We start from the raw sequence: 17,819 nt of genomic DNA, 5'->3' as shown, positions 1-17,819 counted from the left end.
GTTCTAGAGATCCATACATCCTTGTTCCTGGCACTGCTTTTAAGTAGCATTGCAAATCAACTAAATCCACATTCATTAATGTCACTCCTTTTGCTCACAAAGTTCAAGCCAGTGTACATTGTTCTCTCCCCACCCCATTTTATCCTCAAAACAATCCTGTGAGGGTGGCTTGGGTTCAGAGCGAGAATTGTGTCTATAGACATGGTGGTGGGGACAGACTTTTTCATGGTTTTGTGCTTTGGTATCATCAGTCAAGAGTCGGGTGTCTGGTGACCTGGCAATGGAGAGATCAAGCAGGGATGTGCAGCCTGAGAGCAGATCAGCCTATGGCTCTAAGAGTATGGTCTGTGTGCAGAGGCGTAAAGGAGAACTTTAATTAACATTGTGACGTTCCTCCCCTTTACAGAAACAAGGAAAAAAGTGGCAGCCATCCAGCCTGCTTGGACCATGTTCAGGAGAAGAGATTCCCCCTGAAGGCTCACCAGTCAGAAAGCTACCTGCCAATCCGTATGTGTCACCTGAGCTATGTGTTTGGAGCAAAACGGAGGGTGTTGCGGCGGTGGGCTGTTCATTGAGTTTGTTTTAAACATGTCCTTGGGGAATTGTACACTTTTTATTGTCTGGGCACAAGAAAACAACAAACACGTTGTGTGTGCGTAAAGTACATGCTGTCCATTCATTGCATAATCCCTGCCTTTCTCTTCTATCCCCCAATTTTGAAGAACCAAACAAGAGGTAGAAGCGTTGGCTGGACTTCCCTCATAAGACTTTGGAGAGTGTGGGACATTGCCCCCCACCTGCCCTTTCCATCTAGCTAAAGTTGCCCTTAGCAAAATCTCACATGCCACCTGGAGCTTTGCATCTACAATGACAGGATTTGCATGTGCCTTAAAGGTCTTTGTAGGAATTTTCCTGCATTCTGGAAACAATTAGCTTTACATGAGCTATGCTCTGAAATCCATTCCTGTCATAACTCCTTGTGCACTCAGGTTCCCTTTTCGGAAAATGTTCTTTCCGTGCAAAATGTGGGGCTATTTCTTGTGAGTCACAAGCTCTCATTTCTGCTCTTACCCATCAGATTCAGTTACCAACCAGTTCCTATTCCAAGCCCTGAAGATTTTCCACTTCTGACTGTACAGCCCAGAACATTATCATACTCACCGCAGAATAATGTGACAGTGCAGCTGCTCTGTATATCTCTGATTTTGGGGGGTGGGGGTGGGAGGGGGGAGGAGGACCTGTTTATTGGTGGAGCTTTTTGCTTCATTGTCTCTAAACTATGCATCTTAAGTATATGGCATTGGGAAGAATGCAAGGCATCCAAAATATATTGTTTGGTTTGTAACTATGGTATGTGTATTTGTGCTAACTGTAATCCTCAGATGAAGGGTGGTATAGAAAAACAATCAAAAGAATACTTTAACCAAGGAAATAATGAGTACACAGAATTGGCTCCAGGAGTGACATATTCATTATGTTCAGATATGAAAAATCCAGCATGGAAATGATGCCTCTGTGCAAGAGTGCAGCACTTGCCTGAAGAGCAAGTCCTGCTTGGCTTGACAGAACTCTGTTTCTTTCTCTCTGAACACTCCTGCCTCTCCAGACAAGGGCGTACCTAGGGGTTGGCCAGGTTGCCAAGGGCACAAGCCCAGAAGAGTGCAAAAATCACGCCTCTCCACTCTGTCTCAGCTCCTTTAGCAAGGGCACAAGGGAGCCTAGTATGCCTCTCTGTTCAGCTCCAGGACATTAGAGAATGACTGGTTTGTGCATTTCTCCCTCCTCTGTCATCTTCAGGGGACTCCAGATCTCGAATGCGAGTACGTTGCAGGCAAGATGGGCCTGGAGGCTGCATGTTGCCTGCATGCTCCACCCTTCAAAAACCAGCCAGTAACTTGTTGAGTGAACACTTTCACAAGGCAACTTCAGTGTGTGAAAACGTGATAGGGGTAGATCGCTTTGTGATGCCCTTTTGTGAGTGAATCCTGAGGTCAGCTACACTTGTGGCCTTTCAACACCTCGCTCACCCATCGCCTGTGCAATGACTGGAATGGGAAGGAAAGCCTGCCATTTCTTTCCAAGGTCATGTGACTCCAGATTTTGGAAGTCGTCTTCCTTCTCTGTCTCCCTGACAAACGCTGCTCCCTTGCCATTTGATACCTCCTAACCTGTGTTGCCTCCTCCTTTTCACTTCCAGGTTCCAGGTACCCATCTCAGGGAACTGAAGTTGAAACCAGCCCTTGTCCAAAGTCACCAGCGTTCAGGACAGGCAGTGAGCCCGCACTGAGCCCTCAGATGTTCCGGAGAGCCGCCTCCGAATTGCACCTCATCGATGCTCTCAGGGGTTCTGACAGCCAGCTGTACCCCAGGCCTCCACCCAAGCCCAGCAAAGTCCCCTTTCTGAGGCCACCACACGGTTCGGAGGCACTGTATTGTGAACTGAACGCAGCGTTTCCCACAGACTGCGGGGTGACAAAGCAACCTTTATTCCAGAAGGACAGCTTTGTAGAGCATCTGGTAACGAGGGAGAATGGGACACATTCATCCAGGCATTCCAAAAGGAGCTACTTGATCCTGGGCGACAATGATTCCTTGCTGAGTGCTGCGGACCCACTCGCGGCCCAGACGGAGATGTGCAAAGAGAGCAGCGTCTTTGTCGCGCCTGTTCTTGAGATGTTCTCCAGTTTCAAGCCTAATGATTTCGAGTCCAAGCTCCTTCCCTTGGAAAACAAACCCTTGGAGACAGCGATGCTGAAAAGGGTGAAGGAGCTGTTCACAAACAACAGTGCAAAGAGAATCGCTCTGCATATGCTTAAAATGGACTGCAAGGTAAACTGTCTGTTTCTTTTAAAAAAAGTAGTTGTACCGTATTGGCTTGAATATAAGCCACACTTTTTTCCAAGTTTCCAAAGTGCAGCTTATATTTGTGGCCTTACTATGTGGCTCCCCCCCCCCCCCAAGCAGCACGCTGCCTGCCTGCCGCTCCCAAGCCTCCCCCAGCTACCTAAGGAAGGGGGAATGGAGGGTGGCCACCGGCAAAGCGGCACGGTTCCCCCCCCCAGAGCAGCCTGGGAGCGCAGGGCAGTGGCTCACCACCCGCCTGCTGCTCCCAAGCCTCCCCCAGCGCAGGGGACAGACCAGGAGTTTGTCTAAACTAGAAACCTAGGAAAAGGGCATTTCATTTTGGTGGATCCTCCTTAATGACAAGGAGCCAATCTGCACCATACATTTAAAGTACATCCAGTGCACATGACTCCCCCCCCCAAAAAAAAGAATCATGGGAACTGTAGTTTGTTAAGGGTGCTGGGAGGTAATACGTAGCTCTATCAGGGGAAACTACAGTTCACAGGGTTCTCTTGTGCTTTACATGTGTACTGTATGTTCTTTAAAATTATTGTGTTGGTGGTTCCACCACTTGCTGCTGCATTTTGGACCAGTGGCAAGTTTTCAAATGCTGTTCAAAATCAGCCTCGCATAACATGTGCATTGCAGTAATCCAACGCAGACCCCAACACAAGCAGGACAGTGTGGCAGGAGAGGGTGTATGTAGCCTGTGCACCAACTCATCTCTGATGGAAGGCATTTTTGAGCCACAAAATACATGGTGCTTGATTTCTGTTTCTGCACGCTCAATGCAGAACAGCATAATGCAGCACATTTGACTCCAGGTCCGACTTAGCAGCCAGAACAGTGTAGCCTCAATCAGATCATTGGTTGGTGCCGTTGATGATTTGACTGTGGCTGCATTCATATATAGACAGATCACGGCTAGTGGTTTCTGGCATGTTACTTGCCCAGAAGGAATTGTGACTGTTGGGAAGTGGATGCACTATATCAGAGGTCGGCAACCTAAGACCCATGGGCCAGAAGCTGCCCCCGAACCGAGCCGCCTGGCGAGTCCCTAAACCAGTGCAGCACAGGGACTCTCTTCTGCGGCTCTGGAAATTGCTTCTGCACATGCTGACGCTGGAAATCACATCTGCACATGTCCGCGGAGCCGGAAATCGTTTCTGCACATGCCCAGGTGCCAAAAATCGCTTCTGTGCAGGCATAATTTTCGGTGTCTGGGCATGCGCAGAAGCTATTTCTGGCGCCGCAGACATGCACAGATGTGATTTCCGGCGTCACGCTGCACCGGCCCGGCCCACAGAGAATCTCCACGGGAGTGATCTGGCCCATGCCCAGTAATCCTTGCCGACCCCTGCACTATATAATAATTTCCTTCTGGGTGATTTCCTTAGAATCATAGAGTTGGAAGAGACCACAAGGGCCATCCAGTCCAGACTGCAAGTCTGCACAAGAGGAGCGCTACCATATTGTTTGCTTGGGGTGAGGTGGTGGGAATCTCAACGTTGTCTGATGAAACGAAAAAGATTTCTGGTCTTGAGAGAAGGGCTTGGGTTAGATGGCTGTGTTTCTGTGAAAGACAGAATGGCTCAGGAGACAGCAGTCGTGCTAATCAGCAGAGCTCCAGGAAATAGCTTTGTGCATTATAGCGGCAGAAGAGGCTGCAAGAACGAGAAAGGAATGCTCATTTATTGTAGGAGTATTGATCTCGCCTGAGTTTTGGTAAAGGCCCAAATCACTTTTGATTCCCCATGTATCTGTCCCAGGATGCAGTCAGCCAGCAAGGTAGCTAATAACTACATAGACTCCACAGCAGCTGGATCCAAGATTCCTGGCATGCTAACTCTGCCCTCTAGTGGAGCTGTCTTTGAAATAAGTGGAGCTGTCTGTGTTTGCAGCAACAAAGATTTTAGATCCTCCTGGCAATTGTTTGGGGTATACAGTGGAACCTCGGTTTATGAACACCTCAGTTTATGAATTTTCGGTTTATGAACACCGCGGACCCATCTGGAACGGATTAATTCATTTTCCATTACTTTCAATGGGAAAGTTCGCTTCAGTTTATGAACAGACTTCCGGAACCAATTACACCCATGCTTCAGTTTATGAACGCTTCAGTTTAAGTACTCCGCGGACCCATCTGGAACGGATTAATCCACTTTCCATTACTTTCAATGGGAAAGTTCGCTTCAGTTTATGAACGCTTCAGTTTAAGAACCCCGCGGACCATCTGGAACAGATTAATCCACTTTCCATTACTTTCAATGGGAAAGTTCGCTTCAGTTTATGAACGCTTCAGTTTATGAACAGACTTCCGGAACCAATTGTGTTCATAAACCGAGGTTCCACTGTACTTGGGAGTAGGCTCTCGAGTTTGCCAATTTAAGCAGCAGGTTTTTGCAGAGGAAAGGATTCCTTGTGATAGATACCACTAGGAATGCCACAGGGAGTCTAGGAGATTTTTTAAAAAATGAGATACAGATTTCATTCGCCTTCTTTGCATTAATCCTAGTCAGGAGAACTGGGTTGGGTGTGAGGGTGGATTGCATCAGTTATTCCTGATATAGCCTGGGATATATGCTGGTGCAGATCACTGGAAGGACATTTGATTTCCAGAACTATGTATCAGAAAGTGATAAAATTACTTTTACAGGCGAGTCATGAAAACCAAGCCTTATGAAAACAGTTGAGGGAGTTGGGTATGCTTAGCCTGGAAAAGAGGGGAGAGGAGATATAATAGCCATCTTCAAATATCTAAAGGGCTGTTACATGGAGGATGGACCAGGCTTGCTCTCCTGCTCTGGAGGGTACAGCCTGAACCAATGGATTCGATTCAAGTTACAAGAAAGGAGATTCTAAGAGGAGATGGTGGACTTCCCTTCCTTGGAGATTTTAAAGCAGAGGTTGGATGGCCATCTGTTATGGATGCTTTATCAGGGGTCAGCAAACTTTTTCAGCAGGGGGCTGGTCCACTGTCCCTCAGACCATGTGGGGGGCCGGACTATATTTTGAAAAAATATATGAATGAATTCCTATGCCCCACAAATAACCCAGAGATGCATTTTAAATAAAAGGACACATTCTACTCATGTAAAAACATGCTGATTCCCGGACCGTCCGCGGGCCGGATTTAGAAGGCAATTGGGCCGCATCTGGCCCCCGGGCCTTAGTTTAGGAACCCCTGCTTTAGTTGATATCCCTGCATTGCAGGGGGTTGGACTAGATGACCCTTGGGATCCCTCTCAACTCTACAATTATGTGATTCTATGGGCTGGTCATGTTGCATACTGCAAGAGCCATGCTGACAAATGCTTATCCAAATGTACTGACAGGGTGGGAAGACATGGCAACAGCTGTATACAAACTCGCAGTGGTCACTCCAAGCTACTGTGATCACAAGTACCTCTTCTAGGGTGTTTTTTTCATGTTTAGAGGCAACTGTTGGCTGGTGAGCTTGATACATGGAAACACCCTAAGTTACTGGGATAAGCTTTGTTTTTATTTGGGAGATGGGGATTTTGTCTTTTGTGCTGCAGCACATCTTCCCCGCTCACTTTCTGTGAGAATGATCCATTACTTCGAATACCTGCTTGATACCACCCAGGTGTCAAATGGCATTATCTACACACAGCTTCACAGCGTTATCTCCCCTCTTGCTGTCATCGGTTCAGTGACACTCCTTTGAATGCTTCCCCCTAAAGCTATTACAGGCTTGTTAGAATCAACAGCTTCTTTGAGGATTCTGTAAATCAAGTTGGCATCAGCTGCGGTCCACTGCACTGAGAGGGATGGTGAGGACCTTTCCGGCACTCCTCCTCATTACTTAAAGTACTCTACTCTGAGAGCTTAATCTATATTTATGTTCAGTTTAAACCGAGCACTAGAGGAATCGCCTGTCTCCTGACATTGCATTTGCCCCGGTCACAGGAGGGTCCCCAGATGAGATTGGTTAAGCCAAGTAGCATTTGGGGCCCGTCATTAGAGAGAGTGAGTATAATATTACTAATGACACTTTAGTGCCACCTGCCTGCAGCCCAGAGGGGCTAGAGGTCCCTAATGAGGATGATGCTGGATACTTTGACAATGCTGTAAAATATGACTGCCATTATGACTCACAACAATTCCTGGCGGATGTTGTAAAATGTGCCAGATGTTTCTCTTGTCTTATCTGTTGGTGATAAAGCTTGCAATGCTGTCACAGGCCTGCCGCTGTAACATGTCTCGTCTCCTGGTGATGATCTTAGGAAGGGGGGATTGACTAACCCAGACGATCTCACACAGGACATCCCGCATGCACAAGCGTTTGGGCAAATCACAATAACGTGGTCACCAAGGAAGAGACAATTGTGCATTCACCTCTTTCTTTTAGCAGCGAGGATCATGTCACTTCCAATCGATTCGGGTTGAATGGGTGCGGTTGCATTTGTGTATAATATAGCTACTATTAGCAGAAACCCTCTGTCTTGCGGGACATCTTTGTGAGAAGAGAGGGCTAAGGAGTAAACCCTAAACAAATGGTGGACTCCCTCAGGTGGCACCTTGCCTCCTTCTGGCAACTCCTGTAGTAAAGCTGGTGCCAAACATATTGCTCTGCTTTCCCTTGGACCACACCAGCGAGGCTGAGAGGGAGGACTTGTTCGGACAGCCCAGGACTTCCATATGCATTGCCCACTTTGGTGCTGGTAATGCAGCAGTTTTGAGTTAGTGGTCTCTGCAGCCACAGCAGGCACTGTGATTCTCTAGTGCAGGGGTGGCCAACTTCCAAGGTTCTGCGATCTACTCACAGAGTTAAAAACTGGCAGTGATCTACCCCCTTTTTTGGGGTTCAGGTCAAAGTTGTTGCGCTTTTTCAGGGAGGAGGTAAAATGTTGAGGTTTTTTTAGGGGAGCCACAGTTGTTCAGCTTCTTTGGGGGGAGCCAGTGATCTACCACAGACGTCCAGTGATCTACCGGTAGATCACGATCTACCTGTTGGACATGCCTGCTCTAGTGGTTTGACTTTACCCCTGGAGGCGCACTCCATTGTTTCTTGAGACCAGTGGATGGCAACAATTAGCAAAAGGGTTACAAAAATGCAGAAGGTGAATTTGAAGCAGTTTATTGAAAGGCCCAAGTGCTTTTCAAAGCAGTTGACTTGTGGGCAACAGTTTAATCAAGACAGCCGCCAGCAGCCAAACCCAATTCCTTAGGGTTCGTTTAGATTGATCTCGTGATTGGTTCACCTTTCCGCTGGCTGAATTTTGGCAAGCCTAGAGATTGCTGCCTTTCTGTTTGGGCTTTTTCTCTGCCTCCTTCTCCACCTGCAGTTAGGGTAAATGAGAAAGCCATGCCACTGTTTCTTATGCTTGTAACCCACCTTCCATGAGGAAACAGGATCTCACACAGAGGGCTCTTGGGTAGTACCTCTATAGCTTCAACAAGGCCGGCCCTTGGGATGTTTGACAACACCCGATTGTGGGCCTTTTCTATACCATGTCCTGGGACTGCCTGCAAAGATTAAGCTATGCTCAAATGCACAATTTTTGTTGATTACTGTTTCCCAACACAGCTGAAACTGACCATAGCTTAAACTATATGCAGTAGAAATCTAGAAACTTGGTTATATTTGCTTGGCTTTTTAAAAAGTTTCTAATTCAACTAGAGAAACAGTCTATTGACATGCTAAAATTCATTGCAAAAAGAATTAAGTGTTAAGATGTGAAAGGAACCGTGAGCTCGGTAACCGTTTCACCGTTTTGAGGACCGTGGAAGGAAACCTCAGTGGAATTTTGTCTATGGGTAACAACTCTTGAGGTTCATGGTGGGCTGCAGTGGAATGAGGAACAGCAAGGAAAGGGGAGGTTTGCCAGCTGACTGGGGGTGGGGAAACTGACCTGCTCTTTTGTCACTTTAAAAGTACCTGTGTGTAGAAATCAACAGGTGAACCCTCTCACAGTGTGGAGGCAAGCGTCACCATCTGATAAAAGCAGCTATTAAAAGCACAGCTGCAGTTGCAGGCTGAAAAGTTGGCAACCCTAGCAGGGGCTCTGTATTACCAACATTGGATCCCTGTGAAGTGTTAGAATGGAACAATTGTGTGTCCCTTGGAGAGAGAGGCTGCCTTACGTTTTATGAATTGCTTGTGCAAGCTAGCAGCCTTTGGGTGGTAGCTGCTCTGGCATGTAAAGCAGCAAGGAGCATTTTGGGCTACTGAGGGTTTTCAGTATAAATGTTGGTTAATGTTCAGGCTGCCCTGTCTCCACCCTGACTCATTCCGTACGCACTCTTGCTGCACTTGACAGGTTGCTAGGATACTGGAGGTCTCCGAAGAGATGAGGAGAATCATGGGAGTGAATTCAGGCCTGGAACTTATTACGTTGCCGTATGGGCACCAACTGCGCCTCGACATAATTGAAAGGTAAACACGGTTATTGCTACCTTACAGGTTTACTTCCCCTTGAAGGCTCTGCATAAAATATCATGCTGCTGAGGAAAACTGTCAGGGGTTCATTGTTCTCTGTAAAAAAAAAGTATTTGTCAGTTCTGCCTTTCCTCCCACTTTTTATCTATTATGGCAAAGATTCCTAACGGATGACATATTAATAGATTCCCAGTGATAGGGTGTGATTTTGGTGGGCTGCTGAGAGGCTAAGCACCTTTACAAAATGACTATCCAGGGAAAAATTTGAACCTATTATTATTTTTAAAGGCTTCTGAGCATGTTTACATGGACACCAACATTGCGGGTGTGTGTGTGTTGGGAAGCATTTAATCATGAACTGTGAGCAGGTTTTTGTAAATAAACTATGATATCAAGGGAAGTATGTGTGTGTGTGTGTGTGTGTGTGTGTATATATATATATATATATATATATATATATATATATATATATATATATATATATATAATGGAAGATATTCTTAAGCAGGAAGTAAGTCCAAAAAGATGTGTAGCATGACCTGAAAAACTAAATGCCTTATGTTCCCACGTGCTGCCAACACAGATAATCCCAGGAATCCTAAGTGCAAAACATCTCTTCAGGGACTCTGAAAGCCTCTTTTGAGGCCTACAAAATAATACCTTGTCTGCATTCAAAGCCACCAGGCCGCCCCTCCTCTTCAAAAAGTTGCATGCAGTGGTTTAGAGCTTTTAGCCAACCATTCGGTTGCCATGGTTTCCTGCTCCAGATCAGAGAGACCGCCATTGCATGTAATGGTCTGACTGGCAAATAGCTCCTCCCACTCCTTTTGCCAAGCAGTGAAATGACCCACTCCTGTGCTTTTGTGACAGACATCTTCAAATTGCTTTGCCAGTCTTGGCACCTCTGTTGCCAGCATGGGGGCTGGCAATTTCTTTCCTCCCAGGCCCTTCCAACTGAGCTGGCATTCTTTTGTTGGCCTGTCATGCCTGGTCACAGGCATTACTCTCTCTCCTCCTTTCTTCTTCATTGAAAGGGTGGGTAGCTACGATGAGAGTATTGTCAAAATGATCGTTAGGCGTTGAGAGAATTCACTCTGAATGTTCTCAAACTCACTGCTGGAGCTTGCTTAAATAGCCCCAAAGATGGGAAAGCTGCCAATTAGGTTGATGATTGGCTAGTTTTCATATTGAAACAATGGCTATGTTCTCACATCATGGTTAACCATAGATAATGGCTTATTATAAACATGGAGAGGGCTCCCACTGCACTCCTTTCCTAGTGCAAGCAAGAGTTAACAAACCATGATTCCTGGCTTGGCATGCTTCAAACAAACCATAGAGTAAAGCCATTCTTGGTTTGCTTGAGCGGAACAAATGACAATTCCGATTTTGGATGTAAATCTAAGCCCAGGGATCATGGTTTGCTGCATACACAAAGAAATGAGCTAAGAGGGAGCCATCTCTACATTTATAATAAACCATTAATTAAGCCAATGAAAGCTGGCAGATTGATTATTCTTGTGTGATCCTTCTAAATGAGTATTTTCCTCTTACATAGAGATTTGTCATGCTGCGGCAGATAGATAGAAACGTAACAATATTTGCAATTTTTATTCACTTAATTGACTTAAATATTTTGATCAGCTAAATGGTACCCCTGATTAATTGGACAATTAATTTATTTTGGGGACCAGTAAGAAGGAAAGCATTTTAAAAGCCATAAAAGCAATTCTAAAATGTCATCCTACACACACACACACACACACACTTTCAGAAACGTTCCTCCAGCAAGGCTTCTTTCTAAGAAAGTGCCTGTTTGAGAGTGTGCTGTGCAACCTTGAAGAACAGAGAACACTTGTTTTCTTCCGATATCCTGCTTTATTATAAATAAATGCATGCTGCATGATGTCACCACAGTACTTTAAGGTCATATTCGTGCTTGGATTCAGTTACACGGGGAGCTTGAAATCTCATGGCTCTCCTGATATCTTAAGACTGTTTCTGATTTCTTTCCCCCTTTAGACACAACACCATGGCAATAGGGATAGCAGTTGATATTCTCGGCTGCACAGGAAACTTAGAAGAACGAGTTGCAACGTTGAACAGGATCATCCTGGTTGCTGTGGAACTCAAAGACTCCATGGGGGATCTGTATGCATTTTCAGCTATAATGAAAGCTCTGGAAATGCCTCAGGTAAAAGGAATTCCCCACACTAAACTATTTAACTTGCAATCTTAAGGTGTGGGGAAAGAGGAACTGCCTTTTGTGCTGAGCAAGGCATTGGATAAGGTTCTGGCATTCTTCTGTTCATTTCCTGTTCTGGAATACCCGACTCTCCTTCTCCCAACACCCTGGCTTGACCAAAGAGGGGTCTCCAACATTGGCTCTCCCTCTCTGAAATTGGATGGGTGGATCCAATCTATCCTATGACAGCTTGCAGACTGTAAGATTGCACCCATGTGAGGGGTTCACACACAACTTGTTTATTAAATCACAGCTTAGCGTTATGTCTGAACCCATCGCAGCAACTTAACTATTGTCTACTAACTGTGGTTTAAGTTCACTCATTAACCAAGGTTCATAGTTGGCTTACTAACCTTAATAAATAGCATGTAAGCCTGGATTTCCTCAGCTATAATTAAGAAGCCTTCTGTAGTATAAGACTGTAGGCAAAGAGCTACAGACCTGTGAGTGAAGATCAGCAAAGAATCCAAACTGATTTCAATGCTACTCTCACTGGTAGGTAAAAATGATCCACAGGGCTGGTAAAAAAACACAGCTTACTGTCAGGAATGGTTCTCCAGATTTTGTCCCATCTTCCCTGATCATTGAGAGGGGTTGCCCAGTGTTTGCAGTTCTGTGGCATTACTGTATTTGTGGCTGTCCTCCTTACCGCTCACATTTGTTTGTATCTTTACTAAAATATGGTGTGTAAACCTAGTGCTAGAGGCTGAACCAGTGTCAAGTAGACGCCATTCCCATCCTTGCGCACAGTGCTTCTTATTCCGGCACCGCAGAATAGCATTTACAATTGTAGTTTAAGATGCACAAGGATTCCCGTAACAGGTGCTAAGAAATATGCTGGGTGATCAGCGATCCGCTTCCAGATTTGCAAATTCACCATTTATACAGGAATTAGCTTTAGTGTACCCAAGCTCATTAGATCTTATGGGTAATGCCCATCCACAAGTAAAATGGCAGCCTGGAGGGTTTGTTGAGTTGAACTGCAGACTTGGGAGGGCTCAAGCCTACTGCTAAAATCCGAGTCCTTCCAAAATGTGGCAGATTTGCTACACCCCTTTGTTGGGATCAGATCTGATACCTGGGAAGAACTGTTTTACAGGGTTTCCCAAACTTGGCTCCCCAGCTGTTTTGGACTACAATTCCCATCATCCCTGACCACGGGTCCTGCTAGCTAGGAATGATGGGAGTTGTAGTCCAAAAACAGCTGGAGACCAAAATTTGGGAAACCCTGATGATCTGATGAGTAGAACAGGTTGGAGGGCCCAACCAAGCTTACTGCTAAAAGGGAGTCCTTTCAAGGAAGCAGATTTGCTGCAGACCTTTGCTGGGATGAGCTGTTTTTAAACACTAAGCAGGGCTGGGACGGCTTCAGCTAACAAGCAAATTCTAGTCTGCCATTTCATACAGCATGTTCGGGAAGTTTCCCACAGGCAGCTTCTGCTCTCTGAGGATGCAAACTGCACACTTGATGGAACAGCAGCAAAATGTTGCTGATTTGTATGGAATACCCCTTCTTTTAAGTTGCACCATGTTCAATTTTTGTTGCTCAGGGACTGCTTGACAGTTTAGCTGTTCTTCCTCTACAGGTCACAAGGCTGGAGCAAACGTGGACCGCTCTGAGGCACTGCTACACACAAACAGCCATTATATATGAGAAGCAGCTAAAGCCGTTCAGCAAAGCCTTGCATGAAGGAAGAGGTAAGTTAGGGCAGCGGCATCACATTTATCATCGTCATCATCAATGGCGTCTAATCAAGTCCATAGGCCACATCTGTTACTGCATTAATGGAGAGTGCGGAAGGAAGCCCAAGTCCTAAAAGTGATGGTAACGGACAAAATGCATTAGATGTAACCACATCCTGCCTTACTCATGGTTCACTCCTGTTGTGTGGGGGAAATAACTCAGGAAGGAGGGGTATGCTATCATTCCCTGTCATTGAAATGCTTTGAACAAAATGATCCATGTGCAATGCATGAATTAGATATTCAGGAATACCGAATAATTTCCACTGAACATCTAATTTGCTTCTCTGGGGATGCAACAAGAAGAACCAGGTCAACTTTTTTTATCCACTTGCCAAACAAAGAGCACAAGTCATGGTTAGGGAGAGGAGGAACCAACAAAAGGGGTTGTATCTGCATGCATTTTGCTTGGGGCGAATTGGTGGTCATATTACAGAACTGCATAGCAAGCAAATTAATGAAATCCTGCTTGTGCGTGACATGTTATAGGCTGGTTCCTGTTGCTAGCAAGGGGGCAAAATGTAAATGTTTGTTTGTTACCTCCTTTTCAGAGGCAACCTGCGTTCCACAAAATGTGGTCACTGTCCCCCTGCTGATGCCTCTTGTTATGCTTCTGGAGCGCCAGGCTGTCGTGTTTGATGGAATGGACGTGTGGGAGAACACGGACCAAAGCTGCGAAATAATGCTGAAACACTTGGCAACTGCTCGCTTGATAGCGCAGAATGCTGACCTGTACAGCGCAAATGCAGAAAGGATGTTAGCAGGTAGGAGGGGAATGTACTGCCGCACACGGTTTAATTTCACAGAAATGAGGGGGGAGGGAATCACGTCCAGGGCTGTTGAAAACAGGTCTTGTTTCTTAGAAGAGTGATGTTGCAGGATGGCTATGCATCAAATGCACCTCCTGGTATTTGCAATCTGCACAAAGTAGCAGCTTTGGTGTATGCTGTGCTTGTTGCCCATGTCTATTCAGTGCTGTAAGCTGGAACCAGCTAAGTCTTGCAAGTAGATTCAGTTGAGGAACCAAGCACCTGCCCTTTTTAGGTACTTGCCATGACTATAGCAGAACAGCTTCAAATTGGGCTTTGTTGTAGGCGATACATCTATGAGAAACATTTCTCATGACCAGGTTTAAAGTATGGTTGGATGAATAGGTTTTTAAGATGACAAAAAGCTTTATGGGATGAGATTGGCAGGTCCAGAACTGGTTTCCTTGTTTGGCCACTGGGGGGATGGGAGGCAGCCCTCCACTTTGGGTACCCTCTTCAAAGTGGCTAATTTTTTATATGAAGAGCATCCTTAGGGATGCAGTCGTGTGGAAAAATGATAATCTGACCTAGTGGCGTAGCATTTGGGGTGTGTGTGTATGGTGGCTGGGGCGCAGTGGCGGCTCTTTTGCCTTATGGGCAGACTGCAACAGCAGCTTCACTCGAGTGGTGTATCATGGCTGAAACTGCCACTGCTCCTGGGTCCAGCTTCACCCGCGATATACCACTGAGTGAAACCGCCTTCATACCAGTAAAGAGGGAAGAACAAGCTGCATTGGCGAGGCGCCAATACCGCTCGTTCCTCCACTTCTTTAAACTGCTCTGCTGAGGAGCGTGGCTGTCCTTGCCTTAGCCAAGCAGTTTTACGGAACCACCAGCTTGCACAAGGTGGCAGCTCCGTGAAACTGAAAGGTGTGTGGTTGCTGCTTCCCTTAGCTAAGCAGTTAATGGAGCCTGTGCAAACCAGTGGAGAAGCAGGAAGATTGGGAAGCTGCTTCCTCACTGGGGCGAAACCGCCTCAGCAATGACACTCTGACAAGTTGCAGCGCTGTGGTAGGAAAGCAGGGTAAAGGTGGTTTATCACCAGATCACGATGTTTGCTTCCTACATAGAAGAAACATTGCCAGGCTTCTGACTGAGCTGGCCTTTTCAGACTGTTGCAGTAAAAGGTGCTTGTCTTGGATGCCTTCATGGTGAGAAGGCTGTTTTATAGTAATTTATTTTCCATTTCCTCCCATCAGGTTTTCAGCCAGATGACGAGATGAATGAGATCTTCAAAACAGAATTTCAGATGAGATTGCTCTGGGGCAGCAAAGGAGCACAAGTTAACCAAAGTGAAAGATATGAGAAATTCAACCAGATCTTAACTGCACTCTCCCGAAAATTAGAACCCCCTTTAGCAAAGCAGATGGAGCAGTGAAATGCTCAATGGACACTAAAGAAAATACACTGTAAAACAGGCCTGCATCAAATGTTTGCCCTTCCCTATCCCCTCAGAGTAAGAAGAGGGTGCCTTTTTGGGGTGGGTGTGTATGTGCGGGAAAGTACTTCCTGAAAAGTATTTTCCAGGAATATTTGCATTCCCTGACCGACTTTTTGATTGGCACATTCTTAAAAACTGTTTCTCCTTGCTGGCAGTAGTGATTCCAGCCAAAACAGGGGGTCACAATGTGAATTCACATGCACGGCCCATTGAGAAAAAGGGTAGCGCTGCTTTCTGGCTCATAATCGAGGAAGAATTGCTGAAGGGGGTGTGAGAGTACTTGTTGCCACTGCCAATCATTTTTGCATACTCTTGCTGTATTGCAAGTGTCATTTGCAGCACCTTCAGGATTTGTAAATTGCACCATGTGCATTTTTTTAGCTGCCTAATAAGATTTGACTACTGATTTACAAAGGAATCATTATTTATTATGGATCTCTTTAATTATCTCTTGCTCAACGAAGACACTGTCCTGTTAACGTAAAGTATTGCTGACACAGTGGTTTGATTAGAATATTTTTAGTCTTGCATCAAATAATGTTATTAATAAACTGTAAGTAAGACTAGAAGTTACAGGATTGGCTTTGCAGAAGGTATCAGTTGTATGATATCCCATACGCTTGTGAATTAAAGCATCTCATGGTGGAAGTATTTTGTGTTCTTTCCTCAGTGAAGTGGGAGAGGATATACTGGGGGCCCCAAGCTGCCCAGAACTGACCTGCTCATCTTTCCTCCTGAACTTTCTTCTCTCTCCAACTTCCATCAGCCCCAAGCAGCAAGGGTAGTGATAAAGGATGATGGAATTACTCTCAGCAGCCAGAAACATAACTTAGACACTGCAAGGACCTATCAGGAATGAACATAGACCACTGGTACCAAAAATGTATGGCAAACTGCCCTATTAGAAAAGCTTAGCAACAAACTTAAAACTAGCACAGGGTCAAGCAAAGGAGGACACCTTCACCCTAGTATGGTTCCCCTTAATCACATACACAGGACAATGACCTATCCCCCCCCCCCAAAATCATACAAATCAATATGGCTAACCTGACCTCCCACATACACACAACCAAGCAAGCTCAGGACACCCCCCCCAATCTCTCACAATATCAACAAAAAAAATCCCATACTAGGCAACAGAACAAAAGAACAATCACCCCCCCCCAAAAAAACCCTCTCTTTTCTCCCAGCCACAAGATGTCTACAACAAAAGTATCACTAAATGTAAATAAAGTGGTAATGATAAATGTACCCCTGTCTGTTTTGTAACACAAAATCCTTCAAAACTAATTGCAAAATAAAGGGTGCTGGAAGTTGACCAAGTCATACAACATTGCAATTCCGCCCCCCCTTCCTTGGCTAAAACTGCTTTTATGTTCTGCTCTCTTGCCTTGAGAGCCCTCAGTGCCCTCACCTCAGTGTCCACAACTGTTAACCGCGAATGTATTTCATAACTTATATCATGTAACATTTCTCAGATCCCGATGCCTGAATCAAGCCACTTGCAGAGTATATGGAGAAAGAGTAGACAAAGGCTTGGGAGGGAAGGTGGGATTGTGGTACTTCATAAAGCACCAGCCACACTATTGTTTATTTATGGAAGTATATACGTTCCCCCCTTGTAAAGTATCAAGGAACTATACAGGCAAAAACATTCTCTCCCTGCAACCAGTTTGTCCAACAATGGCTCAAAGAAAAAACACCAATCTATCTTTCTGCTTGTATGCTGGAAGGCATGGTGTGACACTTAAATGTGACACTTAAAAAAGAAAGAAGTGAAGCAAAATAACGGCAAGGGTTTTTTTTGGATAGCTTTCACACACTAGTGCATTCCTCATTGCTTTCAAGCACATGCCTTGCAATCATCACAAAGCATGTCTTAATCTGCAGCTTCCCAGTCAAGAATCACAAAATTCTGACACAGTTTCCACTTCTTTGGCATTAGAAAGCTAAGGAATGAGCACACAAAAGGCCCGCTTTGGATTCTGAAGACAGCAGAAGACGAAGGAGGCAGCTGCCCAAAGGTCTACCAAGGAAAATAGGGCTCAAATGGAGAATGTAACTGATCTGCAAGCATGCTGGCTGCTACTCCTTGGCACACATACAGATGGCACTGATTAAGGGAGAGGGGGCTGGGTAGACACTTGCTCCAAAAACTTTGGAAAGCTCCAAAGCTCTTGTCTGCATATGTGGAACTGCACAGAAGCTACAATGACCATGTCCCAGGCTATTCAATCCTCCCAAATTCCCCAACCACCAGCCACTCCCCCCCACCCCAAATTCTGTACTCCACCCACCTCTGCATACCAGATGAAACAATGCTGCTTGTTATAT

General features: G+C 45.5%; 2 protein-coding genes across 3 annotated transcripts in view; one reads left to right on the top strand and one right to left on the bottom strand.

Moving 5' to 3' along the window:
• The window catches only part of BCAR3 (BCAR3 adaptor protein, NSP family member), a 78,836-nt gene extending 62,485 nt beyond the window's left edge, over positions 1–16,351 (top strand). For both annotated transcript variants that reach the window (XM_035121711.2, XM_035121712.2), the window contains 7 exons: positions 407–507; positions 2,198–2,829; positions 9,129–9,244; positions 11,270–11,441; positions 13,079–13,190; positions 13,787–13,999; positions 15,244–16,351. In XM_035121711.2, coding sequence (XP_034977602.2) covers positions 407–507; positions 2,198–2,829; positions 9,129–9,244; positions 11,270–11,441; positions 13,079–13,190; positions 13,787–13,999; positions 15,244–15,422 — 1,525 coding nt within the window. In that variant the 3' untranslated portion in view covers positions 15,423–16,351. The remainder of the gene's footprint in view (positions 1–406; positions 508–2,197; positions 2,830–9,128; positions 9,245–11,269; positions 11,442–13,078; positions 13,191–13,786; positions 14,000–15,243) is intronic.
• The window catches only part of FNBP1L (formin binding protein 1 like), a 75,347-nt gene continuing 70,214 nt past the window's right edge, over positions 12,687–17,819 (bottom strand). Inside the window, exons 16-17 of the transcript XR_009557875.1 lie at positions 13,776–16,331; positions 12,687–13,305 (exon numbers count right to left, since the gene is read on the bottom strand). The gene's annotated coding sequence lies outside the window, so the exon portion shown is untranslated. The remainder of the gene's footprint in view (positions 13,306–13,775; positions 16,332–17,819) is intronic.

Source organism: Zootoca vivipara, chromosome 7 (assembly GCF_963506605.1).
Source record: "Zootoca vivipara chromosome 7, rZooViv1.1, whole genome shotgun sequence".
Taxonomy (NCBI): Eukaryota; Metazoa; Chordata; class Lepidosauria; order Squamata; family Lacertidae; genus Zootoca; species Zootoca vivipara.
Note: the sequence above shows the minus strand (reverse complement) of the source record. Positions and strands in the feature narration are given on the sequence as shown.